At 38.0% G+C, this 17636-nt stretch overlaps 1 protein-coding gene and 1 non-coding gene across 9 annotated transcripts in view; one reads left to right on the top strand and one right to left on the bottom strand.

Moving 5' to 3' along the window:
* Lar (Leukocyte-antigen-related-like) overlaps nt 1-17636 on the top strand; it is a 205258-nt gene that overhangs the window by 160889 nt on the left and 26733 nt on the right. For all 8 annotated transcript variants that reach the window (XM_064357111.1, XM_064357119.1, XM_064357116.1 and 5 more), the window contains 2 exons: nt 484-615; nt 2161-2322. In XM_064357111.1, coding sequence (XP_064213181.1) covers nt 484-615; nt 2161-2322 — 294 coding nt within the window. The remainder of the gene's footprint in view (nt 1-483; nt 616-2160; nt 2323-17636) is intronic.
* Nucleotides 16931-17027, bottom strand: Mir3847 (microRNA mir-3847). Its single transcript, NR_038678.1, has one exon. It is a non-coding gene; the product is annotated as a microRNA mir-3847 (primary transcript).

The following is a 17636-nucleotide window of genomic DNA, read 5'->3' as shown; positions in this document are numbered from 1 at the left end:
TTAAACAATTGTAATATTTACCTGCCATATTGTAATTAATTACAGGCACTTTTGATTACGCTATGAAAAAGAAACAGCTCTCCGTCCCCCCTAAATCATCTCATTAGCTTAATACTTTCGCGCTGTGCCACCGCATTAATAAATCCACCTAGTTTTTAATAATTCCACAATTTCGAGCGCGCAACGGGTTGAGAACGCTAACGATATCGAAATGTCTTTCATCAGTCCGCATTTCCTCCTAAATTAAATATTTATTCGACATCTGGGGCGTAACTTAACCGAATCATTTTCCGATCTTGTTTGGTTATGATGTTAGTTTGAAGAAGAAAAAATGCGGGCAAACCCTTTCGAGTTGAAATTCCGCAATCGCGCTGTTAAGCTGTTTGAACGTCTTAAAGCGCTTTATGAAACGGCGAGATTACCCCCAGGTGTGCGAGCTGTTGTCGGAGTCTGTCTTAATCCCGGTTACTGTTTATGTTCCAGATCCTCCCGAAATCACCACGAAGCCTCGCAACCTCCAAGTCAAGGCCGGTGGCATAGCGGCTTTTTACTGTGCAGCTAGAGGTGATCCACGGCCTGTCATCCAATGGAAAAAGAACGGGAAAAAGGTGTCAGGTAAGTCCAACAAAATAAAATTCTAGATAAGAAACTAGGACGTGGCGCTTGAAAAATGGTGGATGCGCCGGGATAAATAATTTTATACAAAGAGTGCACGTTCTGTAGTTTTCTCGAAACGATTTGTTATCTGGTTGCCGGTCTTAACATTTGATGCGGGGATTTTGAATGTGGAATATTAGCGACAGCTCTTCTATTTTCTAAAGCAACCTGTTGGAAGGGTAAAGACAAAACTCTTGGAAATAGTTGACGAAACTGGATAGTTGCGTGCAAGTTTAATCTGTCCCCTTTTATTCGTCCTTGCTAAACCTCTACTTTGCAAAGTGCTTTAATTTTACGGACTTAATGAGAAAATTCCATGACCCCCGAGATGGATCAGTGACTTTAATCTGTGCGTTCGGCATTCTTATGTTACGATTTAAATTTTCAGGCCGAGTTATAATCACTGTTCTAAATATTTGCAACACGTGGAATAACTAAATTCTGATAAGAAAATTGTTTTGTTACGAGCTTGCCAAAAAAAAAACGTCAAGAGATAAATGTCTGTTGCAACGGTTGGAAAAAAAAGCGTTTTATAATGAGGTGAAATATTTTCACTTAAGAAAAGTTTCAATCCGCTCGCTCATTTTGTTTTTATCCTAGTGGTAAAACAGGATAATTCACTAATAATGAAGGTTGGGGTGCGAATTCAAAGAGGTATAAAAGTGCAATCAGAGTTGGAAAAGAAGGAAAAAGAACAAAGATCATGTTTGACTAAGAAGCGAGATATTACCGTCTTTTTGCCCTTTTCCACCCACTTCTAACGAATTTTAACGAAACATATTATTCGAGCAAAATCCATCTTTGATGGTAAGATGAAACGGGAGCTCTTGGGCAAAATTATACGATACAATTTGCAACTAATTACTCGGCTCGTTACCGCCAAAGAAAATCGCTCGTTACATCACACAAAAATAACATCGTGTGATCATAATAATAAGACGGTAAACATAATAAGATAAGAAACAAAAAGATCAGACAATTTTGATAATGGCGGACTTTCGTTTTGGGGATTTTATTTGATAAAATTGTGGAACAAAGCCGAAACGAGAGTTTGTAACTTGTGCTTGATCCCGACCGAATCCTCCTTGCTATCTCTGAATTATACACGCGATAAGTGAAGTGCATAAACAGAGGGTGCACGTTTTAACTGCAACATAATTTCTCTGCTAAATTGTCAACCGCTCGCACTGTTTGATGTTCACTACTTGCTTTACATGTATGAAATTAAAATCCTCGCATGAGAATCCTTAAGCATAAACTAGAAAGACACTTTCGAGAGTCTTGCGGTTTGTTTAAAGTTTTCGTTAAAATTGTGGCGCTGGAAAAGACATTTCCAGTTCGATTCTTTTTGTTCTTTTGTCTACTTCGAGCATATGTTGTAAGAATAAACTTTGAGAGCTGATTTGCCCGCGGCCGGTAAAGTGTTCGATTCATAATCCTGCTACCTCTCCAAAGCCGGCTTTCGTATGTGGATCACGTAGTGAATTTGAGGTTTCCTTTCAGGTTCCCAGACGCGATATCAAGTGAAAGAATTTCCAGACGGTGGATCTATACTGCGAATCGAACCTGTTAAAGCCGGAAGAGACGATGCCAACTACGAATGCGTTGCCGAAAACGGCGTCGGAGACGCCGTCAACGCCGACGCCACGTTGGTCGTCTTCGAAAGTAAGTCCCTTTTTCATTTCATCTTTTCACGCTATAAATGAAAACAAGGCCTTTCGAGCTCCACAACGCAATATGTGCACGTCCTACCTGCGCTAACAATAAAGTCGGATATTTATTCATGGAAATGTTTCTAAATGCGGACTCTTTAAATAAAATAAATATTTCAGCGAGTAATTATAAACTATGTTTGCAAAATCTTATTTTCTAAAACTGCACCGGAATTTTACTTTTAAAATATTAATTTTATTCGCTGAACTATTAGTGGAGAACTCACGTTTGCAGTGTTTTAAAACAATGGGCAACTTTTAGAACAATTCGCGCAAAGTTTAAGCCCATTTTTGTTTTCAGTTTTTTCTTTTTTCACACGTATTATCGCCATTTTGTGGATGTAATTACTGTAACAATAGCTTTGTCGGCAGATTTGACAAAATTCCGTGAATGGAGAGGGATCCAAAGTTGAGTCATTCGCTAGTACGGTTTAATACCTATCTATTTTGCGGTCCCATTTGTATTCAGATTGTGAAACCCTCAAGATCACTGACCGCGAACGACCAATTTAATAGTCTTGATTCCTGAACAGTTACGTTTGTCGGTAGAGAAGTTCTCTATGATGTTTAAATGCCTGTTTGCGGGTAAGGAACAATAGTACCCGATCCTTAATACATGCGACCGTCCGGAATTCGGAAACAAATAACTCTATTAAATCCTTCCCCTTGCCAGAAAACAGTTGAGTTGAATCAAATCCGGCGCTTTCAATTTAATAACGTCGTCATTTTCTATTAAATAAACCACACTTGATCCCCTGTGCAAGTCTTTGTGTAGCGACGGCCGTTTGTAGTTTTAGTGCACCGTTAGCGTAATATGTGTAATTAGTAATGGTAATTTATTAGAGCGACGTCTATTTTAATAATGGTAATGATCAGGTTTGACGCTATAGGAGACAATTACATTATTGCCCGGCTTACCAATTACTTAACTCGTTTCCATTCCGAATGGGCTTTATTAGTTTTTGTAATGTTTTCTTTCAACTCGAGGCCGTACAATACTAACACAGCAACCGCACAACTCGCCATTTAAAAGCTTTCCCAAATGCAACCGTTTACTTTACGAAAAATTGTAGCACTTTTTTAATTGCGAAAAATTGTTCGTTAATTGATACTTGGAGTTGGCGATTCAGCGCCAATATCGTTCAAATAAATCAGCAGCGTCCTCGAGACGTTCCTTTACTATCGTCTAACTGAAAATAGATAAACAGAAAAAGAGTCATTGTGTCAACTTTGGCAAACTCCGCGCCGATATTCTTTCTCTGCGGTGCCATAAAATTTTCGCAACTTCCTTCCAATAGTAATAATAGAAACATCGCTTCCGATCCCAACTTTAAACCGAGCGTTCTTCTCCAATGTAATTTAGAGAAAAAACACCGGTCTGAACTTTGGCAAAGTTAATTTCAAAAATTAAATTAAAAATCACTAATTGAACCAAAAGCTCGGTTAAGAATGAACCATTTGTAACTTAATGGCGGCAAATGTTTTCACTTTCACAACAATCCGCGCTCCCGGTCGGATCCATCAGTCTTCTTTTTAATTTTCTTCATGCTCCACTTGCCTCTCTCATTATTTGAATCTGATTAAATTATTCTCTGCCGATAAACTCAGTAATTAACGGAATGATCATTACCCTGCTTCTCAAGCTCCGATCAAAGTCAGATATCTGTTCCAAACACATTCTGGATCTCGGTGTGGATGTAAACTTGCAATTAATCAGTCTCACTGTTTTCCTGACTCGAGTCGAAAATCAACCCCTTAGACTTCCCCTCAAACCCTTCAAGAACTCCACGTTTTCTTCTCGGGCTGCACGCGTTCATTTCTCGTCGAGCACTTCAATTTAAATTCTTTTATCATTATAAATAAATCGCGTTTTCGCTTTCCTCTCGGTAATTGCTTTGTTTTCTGGGCGGGGCGGCGACAGGGGCTTGACACAACATAAAGTAAAAATAATGATAAAAAGTTAAAGAAAAAGTGAATTACAACGTGTGTGTACTGCGGCGTTTGGCTAATGTAATAAATTAGCCCTGTAGCGAAAAATGTCTCTTAATTTTGAAGGGAACTTAGGACAAGCTGCGTATCAGATTCCGGGGTCGGATCGGAGCCCGGAGTTAAACCGTTAGGAAAATAATTCACGCCGGTAAATCGGATATGGGAAAAGATTAGCGGTAATCCGGGAAAATGGCTTTTGGAAACACTATTTTTCAGGTGGATCTTAATAGGGGGAAAAGGGAGTATGCGAGCGTCGCTTGCGCCCCCTTCTCGACAACATTAACTATTAAAGCCAACAGATATTAACGTACGGTTCGCTAAGTTGAATATTTCATGGGGCTTACCGCCGTTCATAACTTTGTTTACCGGTTATATTAGGGGTGTATCAATCACCGACGTTGAAAACTTCCCGATTGGTACTCACGTATGCAAGAAAATTGCCCCTGACTATAATTAACGCAGCGAAAAAGTGGGCGCATAAGGACGAATCTGGAACCGAGGTTCCGGAGCGGTTCCGGAATGTCAAGGTAAGGACTGTTGAATGTCGGCAAAAGTGCTTATTTATAGAGGGCTTGAATAAAGGAACAATTGTAACACTTAGCAGGCAATGCAATGTGTTCTTGAGATAAACCACATCTTACACTCCGGGTAATTTATAGAAAGTGTAATTTATCGTTCTGATTCGGAGTCAGAAAGTGTGCTCGAGATAAAATTAATTATTGTCGGGAATCTCGTGAGATATCGCGATACCGTCCGGAAATATACAACGGCGGAGGTAACACGGGGTGAAGGCGGACTAGATGATAACTCTACCGTCTCAGTGGAAATGCGACTCAGCTGCATAAATACGTACATTTTTATATGACAGCGTTTTATCCTAGCTCTTGTAAATAATAGACGAGGAATTTGAGCATTGTGTCGCGTATTTGCGTTTCTTTTGACAAAGGTATAATGCCAGTTTATTAGATAAATATGAAGGGTGACTGGTACACGTTGTTTGTGAACGTCTAGGGTAAATTAGTTTCCGTGTCGTTTAAAACAATTAGTAGCACAGAAAATGGAAGTGTCAAATCCATTCAGTAGGATGGGTTAATTAAATATAAATAGCGGTCGGAGGCTCGATTATGAACAATTAATCGCTTCAAAGCTGACAATAGATTCGGGTTTAACTAATTAAAATGGTGACATTAGGTGAGCTGCCGGAACGTTTAAAACTCCAGGATTCCAACAATCGCTCTGCCGATTACAGCTTTTGCCGGACTTTGCGTCCCATGGGAAATAAAGCTTTTCGAAATTGTGATGGAAAAATACAGAGGGAGTCTTAACCTTTAAGACAAACTAAAGAATAATTGAAGAAGTCTCTAGTTGGACGAGCGATTATATTTATTTATATACCCGAAGAGACGTCGAGTAACGATGAGGGGCCGACTCCGGGGACTCTGCGACTCTTCCATTAAGATTTTTGCGCAAAAACAAATCGAATCGGACACAAAATTGTTACGACGCTCACGCGAGTAAAAACTTGAATTTTAAAAACGTCGCGACAAATGAAAAATGAAGCGTCAACATCTACCGGAAATATAAATTCCGGGATAATCATCCGGTTTGTATATTTATCGAGACAAGATCGAGCAAACGCGTCATAAATATTAAAAAGTTGTATTGCTTCCACACTTGTTGCAGGAGACACAATGTCGCAAAATAAACACGTCGAAGGGATACGAGAGGCGGAAAAAAAACATTTACATACACCGGGGAAGTTTGCAGCGAACATTCTTTTTGTAGTTTGTGAGCTCGTGTGAATCTCTCACCAGGCGGAAAGTTTATTTGATTTTTTCCAAAAATCTTTCACGACTCCAGGCTGTCATGATACATTGGCCACGGTAAAAAATACGAAAGGCGTGCTAAAATGTAAATGTAGAAAGAATAGAATGAAAGATGTTATTTTGAAATGAAGCATGCGGCGCGAATGTCAGATGTAGGTAGCAGATATGAAATAGTGCCGGCACCCTACTTATGAATGTAAAGTAAAACAGTTCGCTGGGGAGGACAGGACCGGACCGTGAACTGCGACGCCTCTCATCGAGGAAAAAAATACAGGGCGTATCCACGCTCCAAGATAATTTCTCATTTCTCTGACCATGTTGTGGAAATGTGATAAAAAATTAATGAAGCGTTATTGTTTATTTTGAAACCGACTTATGTACACACGTATTAATTAACTGTTGAAAATAGTTTTGGTTTCTTTAACAAACACACTACTTTAAAACTAATTTGAATAAATGATTGGAAGGCCGAAGAACGTTTGTTTTTTATTGAAATCCGGTCCTGTTTTTCTGGTCCGTAAAAGGCGTCAATCTTCAGATTCCGGGCCCGGCTTTGCGCCGTCTGGAATATGTTTGGTTTCGTTTCGCCGTGGTGAATAGAATTGACTTTAAAATATGATTCGAACGCGACCAATATTTCTCTGGAGCCGACACATATTAACTCCGAGGCGGAAAACGTTCCTCCGGAGCGCCCTCTCAGTATTAATAATCCGGGGGATCCTCCGAATGTGGAGTTCGTTTAGTGTGTGGTGACACCGGGCCTAAAAGGCGCAACATATGCTCCGGTATTTCGCTCTTTTAATATTACAGCGACGCTCGTCGACAATGTCTTTCGTTGGAATTAACACTTAGCAATTTATGATGCGCACGTTTATGTTATTGTACGAAAAGACGACGTCTTTCGATAAATAATTCCGCAATTGCCGTCGAATTTCTCGATCTTTGAAGCTTTTGTAATTCCACACGTGTCTGTTGGATATGAAAAGGTCTCCGGTGTCGGCAGGGGCGGCGCGTTTTGTACATCAAATAGATGCGTCATTTAAAATTGATTTCTTTCTCAAGTTTGACGGGGCATTTGCTTTGTCCCGGGCAAGTTTCGCATAAAGACGTGTTAATCGCAATTTATAAGAGTCTGGGTGCAGTTTGATAGTTTGCGTTGGCACCGCCACTGCAAAATATGCGCATGTGAGCATTATATTAAATTTGACGGGGTTGGGAGTCAACACCTGGTGCTGAGACTGCTGAATGGAAGCCCGCCATCGTCGTAAAGCCTTTGAAGCATCTACATGAAATGGAGCAACTTGAGAAATTATCGATCTGCTTTTACCTACTTTATTCCGGCGTATGTTTCCCATTAAATAAGTATCGGGTTTCACGAGGCGACGGTGCTTCGCAATAATAATTTTAATACGCAATAAATATTAAAGCACAGGAGAATATAACAACTTTTCAACTTCAGCACAGTTCGATGACAGCTGTCGGCAGTCGGAGAACCAGCAAAAACATTTCACTTGTAAGCGGAAAAACGTCGATAGTCACGCGAAGAATTGAAACTTGGCGATTTCGATTTTTCGTCGGTTTTGTCGAGAGCGAAATGGTTGCGCATTAGCTGTTTTGGAGTTGTTTCCGGATGAAATGGTGGATGCGCCGGGACAAATTACTTATCCATTGAAACGCCGCTTGTTTTCTCGACCGAAACTACTAGTGGAACAAAAGTAAAACCGTCCCCTGAGGATACGCAATTACAAACTCTTCCCCAGAAGAAAAATGACTATGGCATCGGCAAAAGTTCACTTAAACTTGCTCCATATCACTGCCTCGATTAGCAACAGTAATGTCTAAAACCTAATACGTATCATTATTTTGAATACCAATTTTGTCGTTTCTAAGCAAAGAATCTTCAAAAATCAAGTTTAGTTTCCAATTAAACTGCTACTTAAATATTCGTTTTTAGCGTCCGAATAAAGCGATTTAAGATTGGTTTCGATTACGGGTTCTGATATTTTTGAGCAAGGAATTATATAAAATTAAATGATTTAAAAAAACTGTTTATCCAATCGTCGTTTAAGCAAGGAATCGTCTAAACTGATTGTTACAAGTGTTGTGCTTAGATCGACTTTTCAAGACAGTCTAATGTTTTTTGGGAGCAAATTTTATAAATATTTTTACATAAATTAAGATTTCGCATTTGGATTCAGAATAAAGATTCTTTGGGTTTTCTGCAGCGAGTTTTAACAATTTTGAGTAAGGAATCGCCTAAACTCAAAGTCGGTGTTTAAATAAGTGTTTTTAGACAGCTTCAAACACTTGAAAGTTTGGCGCAAAATATTAATGCTCAAGTTGTTGTTATTATTATTTTTTGATAGATTAAAGCGATTTCAGCTTTTTGACGACGCGTTTGAACATTTTTGAACTTATTTAAAATCAAATAATTTAAACAAAAATGATGTTTGAATCGTTTAGGCAGTTTTTAAATTATTTTGAGATGTTTGTAAGTGCGAATTTTAAAGGTGAAGTGAGGTTCTTTACAAATCAACAAGTTAACTTTAAAAATTCAATATCATAAAATATACATTGCATGTATTTTTGCCAACTACGAAAGCTGGCACTGAATTTTCTTGTGCTGCATTCAGCTTTCCACAAAATGTAATTTATTTTCCAAACTCTTCCTCTTGTATTTGATATTTCATATGGATAAATTTTTATTAGGCGCTAGTTCTTTATTGGTACGAAGTGATTGTAGGATTTTATTTATATTGCTCCTTTGCCTATTTCCTCTCTTACCTCCAGCGTATGATTTTTAACACAGATTTCAAGTGTTCGTTCGGCAATACATCCAATTTTTAATATAACTTGTCTTGACGAAATAAAACAAAATTTCAGAATGTTAGTTAAAAAAGTTTTCTAACAGTACGGTAAAAAAATGCTTAACATTTGCTACTCTAAAATATTGGTGTAATTTTTCCCCATTGTTTAAAAAGAGCTAGACCAAGCAAGACATTAGCTGTGGCATTCGGCTGTTGTAAGAGTAATTTAACTAAGTCTTACGATACGTCAATTAAGCTGAAAGTGTACAAATTTAATTCTTAGCTGGTGTGACTTAATCAATTGTTATGATAAATCACAATATAACTTATAACTCGTTTTCGAACTTGGCCAAATACGAACATCACCAGAATCCGCGATTAGCGAAAAAGTTGTTGTGAAAGACATAGAGATGCGTTTAATGGCTGATAACAATGGCAGTGAGGTCTGAGGACGTACATAAAGAATGAATAATACGTAACGACGGTCGGGAGGGCTGGATATGGCGCCTGGGGCGACATAAATCCACTAATTGACCCCTGGTCGCAGCTGGTTGAACCGCAAGCACGACACCGGCTGCCGACGTGCGATTCCCGCGATGCATATCTCACAACCTCCGACCGCGTTTCCATCAGGTCCATGTCGGAGGTAGGTGGAGGCTGCAGCAAATGCACAAACGAGTATGTGTGCCGTGTGCATTGTTCGCCTACATCAGAAGATTAAAAGCTGCAACCGGAAAAATGCTAAGCGCAGTTTACTCCTTGAAGGGGAGGAAAAGGATATCTCCCGGCCTCCATTAGTGTAATTGCTGAAACATAACTCCGACCTGTGCGGTGTTATTAGCATATAAGTTTGTCTTGGAATTTTCTTGAAATTGTAGCGGCGGTGTTGTTTTTCCGGCCGGGGATAAATCTTGAAGCCGGATAATTCATTAAAATATAAGCATTGGTAATTTAGTTGCAAATCTAATCCCGAGTCGTTCTGCCCGCTGGTATTAACTAATTAATAATTGTCTAGATAAATTTGCGAGATACCGGGATGATTTAGGGGGCGCAATAAATACACATGCGGTACAGTTGACGTCGAATAAATCTCTCAGTTATTTACCCAAAAAACGTTCCGAATATCTTATTGGAACAGTGGAAGGAGCCTCTCTTGCGGCCTAAGCGAAACACCCGGTTCTAAGTATCTTATGAATAAAAAAATATCCGGTGATATTCGGCTTCCGACCGATGGAATTATGCACAAGTTACCGAATTAAAATCGACGATAAAAGGTTTTTTTATTCATAAGACGATGACGTGGATCTAAACAAAAAACCTAAGAGGGTGGATACCATACTATTATAACCCCAGATAAATGCTGGAGTGTCACCTCTTGGAACTTTGTTGCCTGTTTCAAGTTTAATAAATTATTTATTTTACACCTTGCGACATGGGTCTTGTCAAAATTTACGAAAGAAATAAAAAACGCAAAGAACAAAATAAAATATTTAGAGAATTCGTTTCTTATAGACAAAGTTTTGACAAGCCATTGAACTCGGGAACGTGTCGCAGTCAACTTAAAGCGAACGAACAGAAAGTAAAAAACGAATTAAAATTGAAACGAAACTCTATGCAAATGTCTACACGTAATGGACTCGACTGGCGCATCCAAAATAAACCTGGAGCCTCATAGATACACGAGGCCTAGTACAGCAGGGGGTCCGGATAATTCCCATGGATAATGTCTTCGTTATTTGCAAAGTTAGCTACATAAACTTTATGAATTGTAGGGAAAGTTTACAAAACTGTCATAAATTAATACATCCAATAACACTATTTCAGTTAAACTTTCCCTAAACATTCATAGAATGCTCCGCCGCCAAACGTACACCTTCCTACAATATGTCATTGTGCATAATAAAGGGAAAGCGAATTTACTTTAAAACGAGGGTGTAATGTTGAAATAATTTACGTGACTTAAGCTTGCAATTGTTGCCGGCGTAATTGTTCTTGAAGCCGTACAAACAATAATTTCATCGATTTGTATAATTTCCTGATAAACTACCTCGTTTTAACTTGAAGCGGGTCTTAATTTTTTATTTCCTAGTCATATCTAACGATCTCGTTATTTTTATAGCAAAGATCTTTTGTTTAAACACAATGCTTGTTGGTTATGTGGCTATTTTCATTTGAAAAGAATAATCGATTAAGTAATAATTATGTTTAATGTACACGCATCTATCAATTCTTATGATTCGACAAAATACCGAGCTTCTCGGAAAAGTTTGCCCAAGTGGGATTTTCTTTCCAGCGTTAATTATGAAGCTGCAGCGATGCATTAAAAGTTTCGACTCCAAAACTACAATCTATGTAAGACTTCCCAGATTAAATCGAGCCTCTATATTGGTCCTTGCTTTCTTAATATACCGCTAAAGTTGTTGACATTTCGCCGTTTAAGTCCAGAACAAAGATAAAACTTGGGTGGTCATATTAAATTTTCAACAGTTAAAAGAACCGAAACGGTGCTGAATATGTGCCGAGTCGCCAAGGGATTTCTCTCGGCAAACTTTAGATTTATACCGGAAGGTTTGAAGTTTAAAATATTTTTCAATCGGCGCTTACAACTCTTCAATTCAATTTATACGACCCTTGTAAATTAATTGGGGATGGATGTCACGTATTTTTTTATGTGCATGTCGTATAAACTAATGTTTTCACTTAGCTTCCGTAATAAATAAAGACAGAAAAAGGGGCGACTCGTGTTGAGTAAGACTAATGTATTTTTAATGCACAGCAGCTTCGCATGTGTGAAAAGTAATCCAGAAAATTATATAGTATTATTTTTAGTTATTTCGATTCTTGAGTGCCTTCGCCACCTGCTCCTAATCGAAAACGCCACTTTCTTAAACAGCACCCAATTATTTTGGTCACGGCACAATTTTTCCTAGCTCGAGTTCACTTTAATTATTGCCTATTTAAACTTCCAACAATTGCGTTCAAAGAACTTGAGAACTTTGTTGATAGAACTAAATGTACAGAGTCTCCAAATAAAAATTAGAATTATTTAAAATATTTTATTGCATTTAATATCAAAAATACAAGAAAAAAAAACAAGGCTTAAGTACACATACAAAGAACTTGGAAATAACATTGTTAAACATTGTTGAAAATGTTATTTTGACCTATGAATGATCACTTCAGGAATATTCTGAGGATTATAACGAAGAATGTGGAATTATCTCAATAGCGGAAAATATTCAATCACTAATCAGCATGTCAAGAGAATGTGAAGTTTTTTGAGTTTACGCGATTTATTTTGATATTTTTTGTCGTGTTCTAAGCTATTTTAATGAGGTATAAGGCCGCCTAGTAAACTCGTAGACAGCAAATTAGTGTCTGTTTAGCATCTCTGTGCTTGTTTAGTAAACACAGACTTAAGGTTTTTTACGAAATACCTTTTAGCACAGGGAATACCTCCGGGTTCATTTCCAAATCCTCTCCTCTTAGATAGTTAAACACTCAGTTAATTACAGCAAATTTAGCTAATAGTTTTCTCTAGAAACATAAACAGCAACCCTTTTGCATAATTAAATTGTTTTTCTTACGACCCTCTTCGAGACAAAAGTAAAACACGATTTCAAAAATATAAACTTTTATAATACAATATTGACTTCGTTGCCTAGTTCTGATGGTTTAAAATGCTGCAGTTTTTTCGTCCTCACAATCAATCTGTGTGCAATAAATTCCGAAAAAGCGCTACGATTATTATCCTACTATTTATAATTTTCCCTAATTTATTAAATATTAATCCCACATTGACAGTGTATTCATTTTTAAAATACGTTATTTAAACCATCGAAAATACATTATGGAGTGACGCGATAAGTTAATAATTTTGCCGATCCGACCAATAACGGTTCAGTTTCGATATATTTATACGGTGCTGTCAATTAATACGTGCACATTTATTGGGAGTACAACGCATCTGTAATACCTTTTCCGTGTTGAAATAATGCCGATAATCGGGCCCCGTATTTTCGTTAATTATCTAAAAAAATCATCGAAACCGCTCCTTTGTTCTCTTTCCAATCAGCCCTCACATCATACGTGCAAAAAATGAAATTGTCAATTTATTCCGTTCGCAGTCAAACGGTCAAGGCTGAGCCGCAATAAATCCACCCTGCTTTGAAATTGAAATCAGACAGGACCGTACCCAAAATTAACACTTTCCAGCGACGCCCTCAAGTCATCCAATTAATTTATTTGCTTTTCGCTCGCCCAAAATTCCGAAAAAACTTTTAATTTAGGTCGTGATTCCCGCCGTCACGCGGATTAGTCTAATGGCGAAACTCTGCTGTCCCGTTTAAGAGAATAATGGGCCGCTGAGGCACATCTTTATGCAGGATACAGTGCCGGCGGTAAGAGAAAAACATAAGGGTCGAAGGTGGCCCACAGGCATTAAGATCGCGCGTGGCCGATACAACGAACGTGTGCTAATTAATTACCTCCTCGTTGGCCTGCCCCACACGGGAACTCCGCATCTTTCGTCCGGATCATCTCGAGGACTAGTAGTTTTAAGACTCACTGACGAAATTTTTGTGTGTGTCCGTAATCTGGAATAAGTGTTGCTCACACGCCCATCGCCACGATCAATTTGTTATCGTTAACCGGACGATTAATAAACGTTGATGAATAGACCGCCCGGCATAATTAAGGGCGAGATTTCGGGTCGGCCCTCTGATAATTTGATAACGGGAGCGGGTGGGGGCCGGCATAAGACGGGAAGTTGCGGCAGATGATTTGTATCAGGAGTCCAGAGCAAATGTTACACGGAGTTAGAGTAGACACAAAGAGACAGTGCTAACAATAGAGCGTGATAAACCCATTGTAACCGCACAATAGTCCATCAACATGACACTGGCAGGCAACCTACGGCCCTGCAGGACTGCGACGCTTCTTGCTTCGCTAGGATTAAAGAGACGCTTGCATATGGGGCACAAAACCGGAAGAAAGGGCTTCGCCTTGTTTTTGACGTTATCTCTGACGGAAACTGCGCCTTAAAAATTACCGAAAGGGTGATTTTTGTTTATTCATGCGCCAGCGTTATTGGAAATTTCAAACTACGAGCATGTAATAGAGCTGTGGATTCAGTAAATAAATATGTAGGGACATAAATATTTAAATGACGGATTATTATTTTGTTTGATCAGTTCGATGTTTGCTCGCATTATTAATTTATGCAAAAATATGCTAGTACCTAATACTTTCTGTCTGTACTGTGTACGTTTCCTTTAATTTTTCTGATTCTAGAGCAATGTTTCACTGTAAAAGAAACGGCAGTATTTTATAAATTTTATCGGCTTTAATTTTTTTCTAACCTTTCATAAACAAAAATCCAAGTCTTAAGACGTAGCGTGGGCAAAACTCAAAACATTTTTTGTAATGTCTGTTCGGGACGTTTATAAAAATTAACATCAGATGACTTGTTGTTTCGGTGTATCACTGGACCCAAAAGATTAAATCTAAGTAATAAAAATCTAAAAATCCATGATTTATGAGCCTCTCTGAGATGGTTTGTCTTTGAGATGGAATTTCTTTTGTTGGTAAAGTTGTCTTTACATTTATCTTAGTAGACAATATGAATTTTAATAATTTATGGTTGCTACCGTAGTTGGGATATACTCGTATTTAATAGTTTTGATTTTACGAATGCGCATAAAGTTTCGAACACAAGTTGTATTTTCGGAACTAAATGCATATTCATGTGAGAGATAATTTAACCCATCGATTTTGTTCATGTTTTACTAAAAATTTCCCGAAATTGAGGACACTATTTTTATACCTTGTAATTTAAATTTTGTTATAAATTACATTTTTGAAATCTAATTACTTCCATCATTTTGCAATTAACTGCATTATTACAACTTCCCATATTTTATAAAAGCTAATCATTAACGTTTATCGCACACTGCGCTTTAATTAAGTGTTACTAAATTGCGGCTTTTTTGTCGATGGCTGGAAGTAATAAAACAATTGAATTTTTAAACGAATTCCGCTGTTAAACCAACAATCAACAAGCATAAATGGACATCAGTTTAATCATGAGGTATTGAAGTTTGCGCATAAATAAGGGTACCTAATGATACAAATATTTAAATAAAAAGTTTTGTTCATCTAAACTAATTTTTGCAAAAGAACAGAAAACGTTCCTTTTTTAATCGAATATACTTTTTAAATTTGATAGTTGTTATAAGTGACAGAGTAACGACCAAGAAATACTGCGTGAAAAAATGGTGGAGGCGCCGGGTGTAAAATCAAACTACGCAAATTTGGGGTAATGAAGTGCTTTTTTGTTATTAAAATTGTTTAAACACATTATTTTGTCGACACTTTTTATTACAATTTTTGTTAAATAGCATTTAACGGCTAATTCAATCGTTTTTTCGCTGTCAAAAGTACACTTTCGTTCCATTTATAAATGGTATGAATAACGTGTAATTTATTTCTCAGTGTACTTACGGTAATTTGAGAAACTCTCATAGTAAATGAAGCGAATTGTGCTTTTATCTGACCCGTTTACCTCGGCTTGTGCTCTCGGGTCGAGTTGAAGATTCCTGTTATCGCAGAACTTTGTCCTTAAAAAATGGCATTGTAGCAATAAATTAATTTTTTCGTTTCCATTTTGTGAGGATGATTGAGACGGTCGTTAGGTATTTATTTTGTCCCCACCATTCCACCTGGCCCACGTTTCATGAACCGGAAGAGACGATAAGGGATGAAGCGACAAAAGGACAAAACGAAAGTAATGCGTAACAGTTAATTTTACTTTTCCGTGATACGTTGGCAAACGGAATGGCAATTATTTTACATTAGAGCGTACTCGGAGAGCCGCAATATAAAAGCCCCAAGATATATCGCGAGAATAAGTTTAAATTGCGGTTTAAGCTCATTTTTATTTGAAATGTAAACGCGCAATTTGCTTCTTTTTGTTGTTGACGATATAACGGTGCTCTCTCCACGTAAATAGGCGCTCGCTTGCTAACTTTTCAATGGTCTGTTTTGTGCGTGTGTATAGGGAGTCTCTTCGTGGAGAAAACGACGTGAAATAAGCGTCCGTTATTCATTCTTCTCGAGATAAATAAAAAAGTCTGGGGTGCTTTTGACTGGGGCTATCCACGTTAAGGATGACTACCGAGAACATGATTTGACATGAAATTTTCTCTCTTATTATGTTAGTTGTGTAGCACAAAATAACGTCTAGACCAAAGGTTGTTTATTCAGCTCGAGCACTCCGATGCTTTGCTTGGACGCAAAAACGACCAGACTAATTATGTTAAATGGATGGAACAGATCCAAAGACTCGGGCCTCTCAAAACCATCTGTCGGACGTAATAAAAAATGTAGCAAGTTAAGCTTTTGCTTCATTGGCATACGCTTAACCAAGTCTGTTTAATGATTAGTTGGATTAATAGCCAACCAATTGAAAAATCTCTCAACTTGAAAAATCCGCATATAAAATAACATTTTTATGGAAATAATAAATCATTGGAAATTCAGCTTCCGGGCAACATTTTATTACAAATAATTAATTTCCCTCCCAATTTATTGAAATGGAATCACCATATCTATTTTTAATCCAAAGTGGAAATTAACACATGAATTTCTGCTCCGTCGATCGGTAAAAATGATCGATTCCGGCGAGACCGGACCGCGTTTCCGGTGGGATAACGTCGAGCGTTCTCATAACCAACAACTTTATAAATCTCGATCGGGTCAAGAGTGGAACAATTTTGTATTTTTCGTCGAACTAAACCGAGGCCCTGAAATAAATTTATTCGGTTTGCAAGTTCCAACGCAGGGCGGGGTAACGAATGGCCTTCCTGACCCGCGAACAAAACTGGACTTTACGTTTTCTCTGATTTATATTGTCTAGAGTTAAGCCGGCAGAGATAGCGGCTTTAAGCCGGTTAAAATCGAACCTGATCGAAATTCGAGACGTGTAACTCGCACACATTGCCAAATTAAATAAAAAGTTCGAATTTAAACAGCACTTCGCGGTAAAAACCGAGTTATAACCAGTTCCGGGAGTCTTTTCAAACTGCTTTCCGACAAGCAAGATAAAAAAATTCACCGGGGGAGTGTAAGAGGTTGTGTGTGTGTTTATATTTCACATGATGAATAATATGAACCCATTAGAGAAGCTTTTAGCTTCCAGTAGCTAAACGTGCACCGGTTTTGCCTTTTTTCGTTGAGTGTAGAAAGCTACTTTTTTTATTCATTGAATTTCCGGAAGCATCTCTCTCGATGCATTTTTTCCTGACAGATGTGATATGGTTTTTATCAACTGCAACTTAACGATCTAAAAATATGATACAGGAAGCTTTAAACAGTGCTTACTTATTCCGATTTTCTGCGCAAGAATTGAAAAGCCCGGAGTAAGAGCCTCATTAGTTTCAACACTCATGAAACTGGATCGGTTTGAGGCCAATGCTTGCAGTAAACGTAACCGGAGCTTTACTTCCACCAAAGCAAAAAAGAAGCAACTCCTTAATACACATCTTCGAAATAGCGTATTTATGACACGCTAATGGCCGAGTAATTCCATGACAGGTTCTCGTACCGTTAATTCGACTTAAAAGCACTTTTAATTTATGAGTGGAGGG

This window comes from Tribolium castaneum, chromosome 1 (genome assembly GCF_031307605.1).
Source record: "Tribolium castaneum strain GA2 chromosome 1, icTriCast1.1, whole genome shotgun sequence".
Lineage (NCBI taxonomy): Eukaryota > Metazoa > Arthropoda > Insecta > Coleoptera > Tenebrionidae > Tribolium > Tribolium castaneum.
The sequence above is the reverse complement of the archived record's forward strand: the minus strand, read 5'-3'. Positions and strand labels throughout refer to the sequence as shown.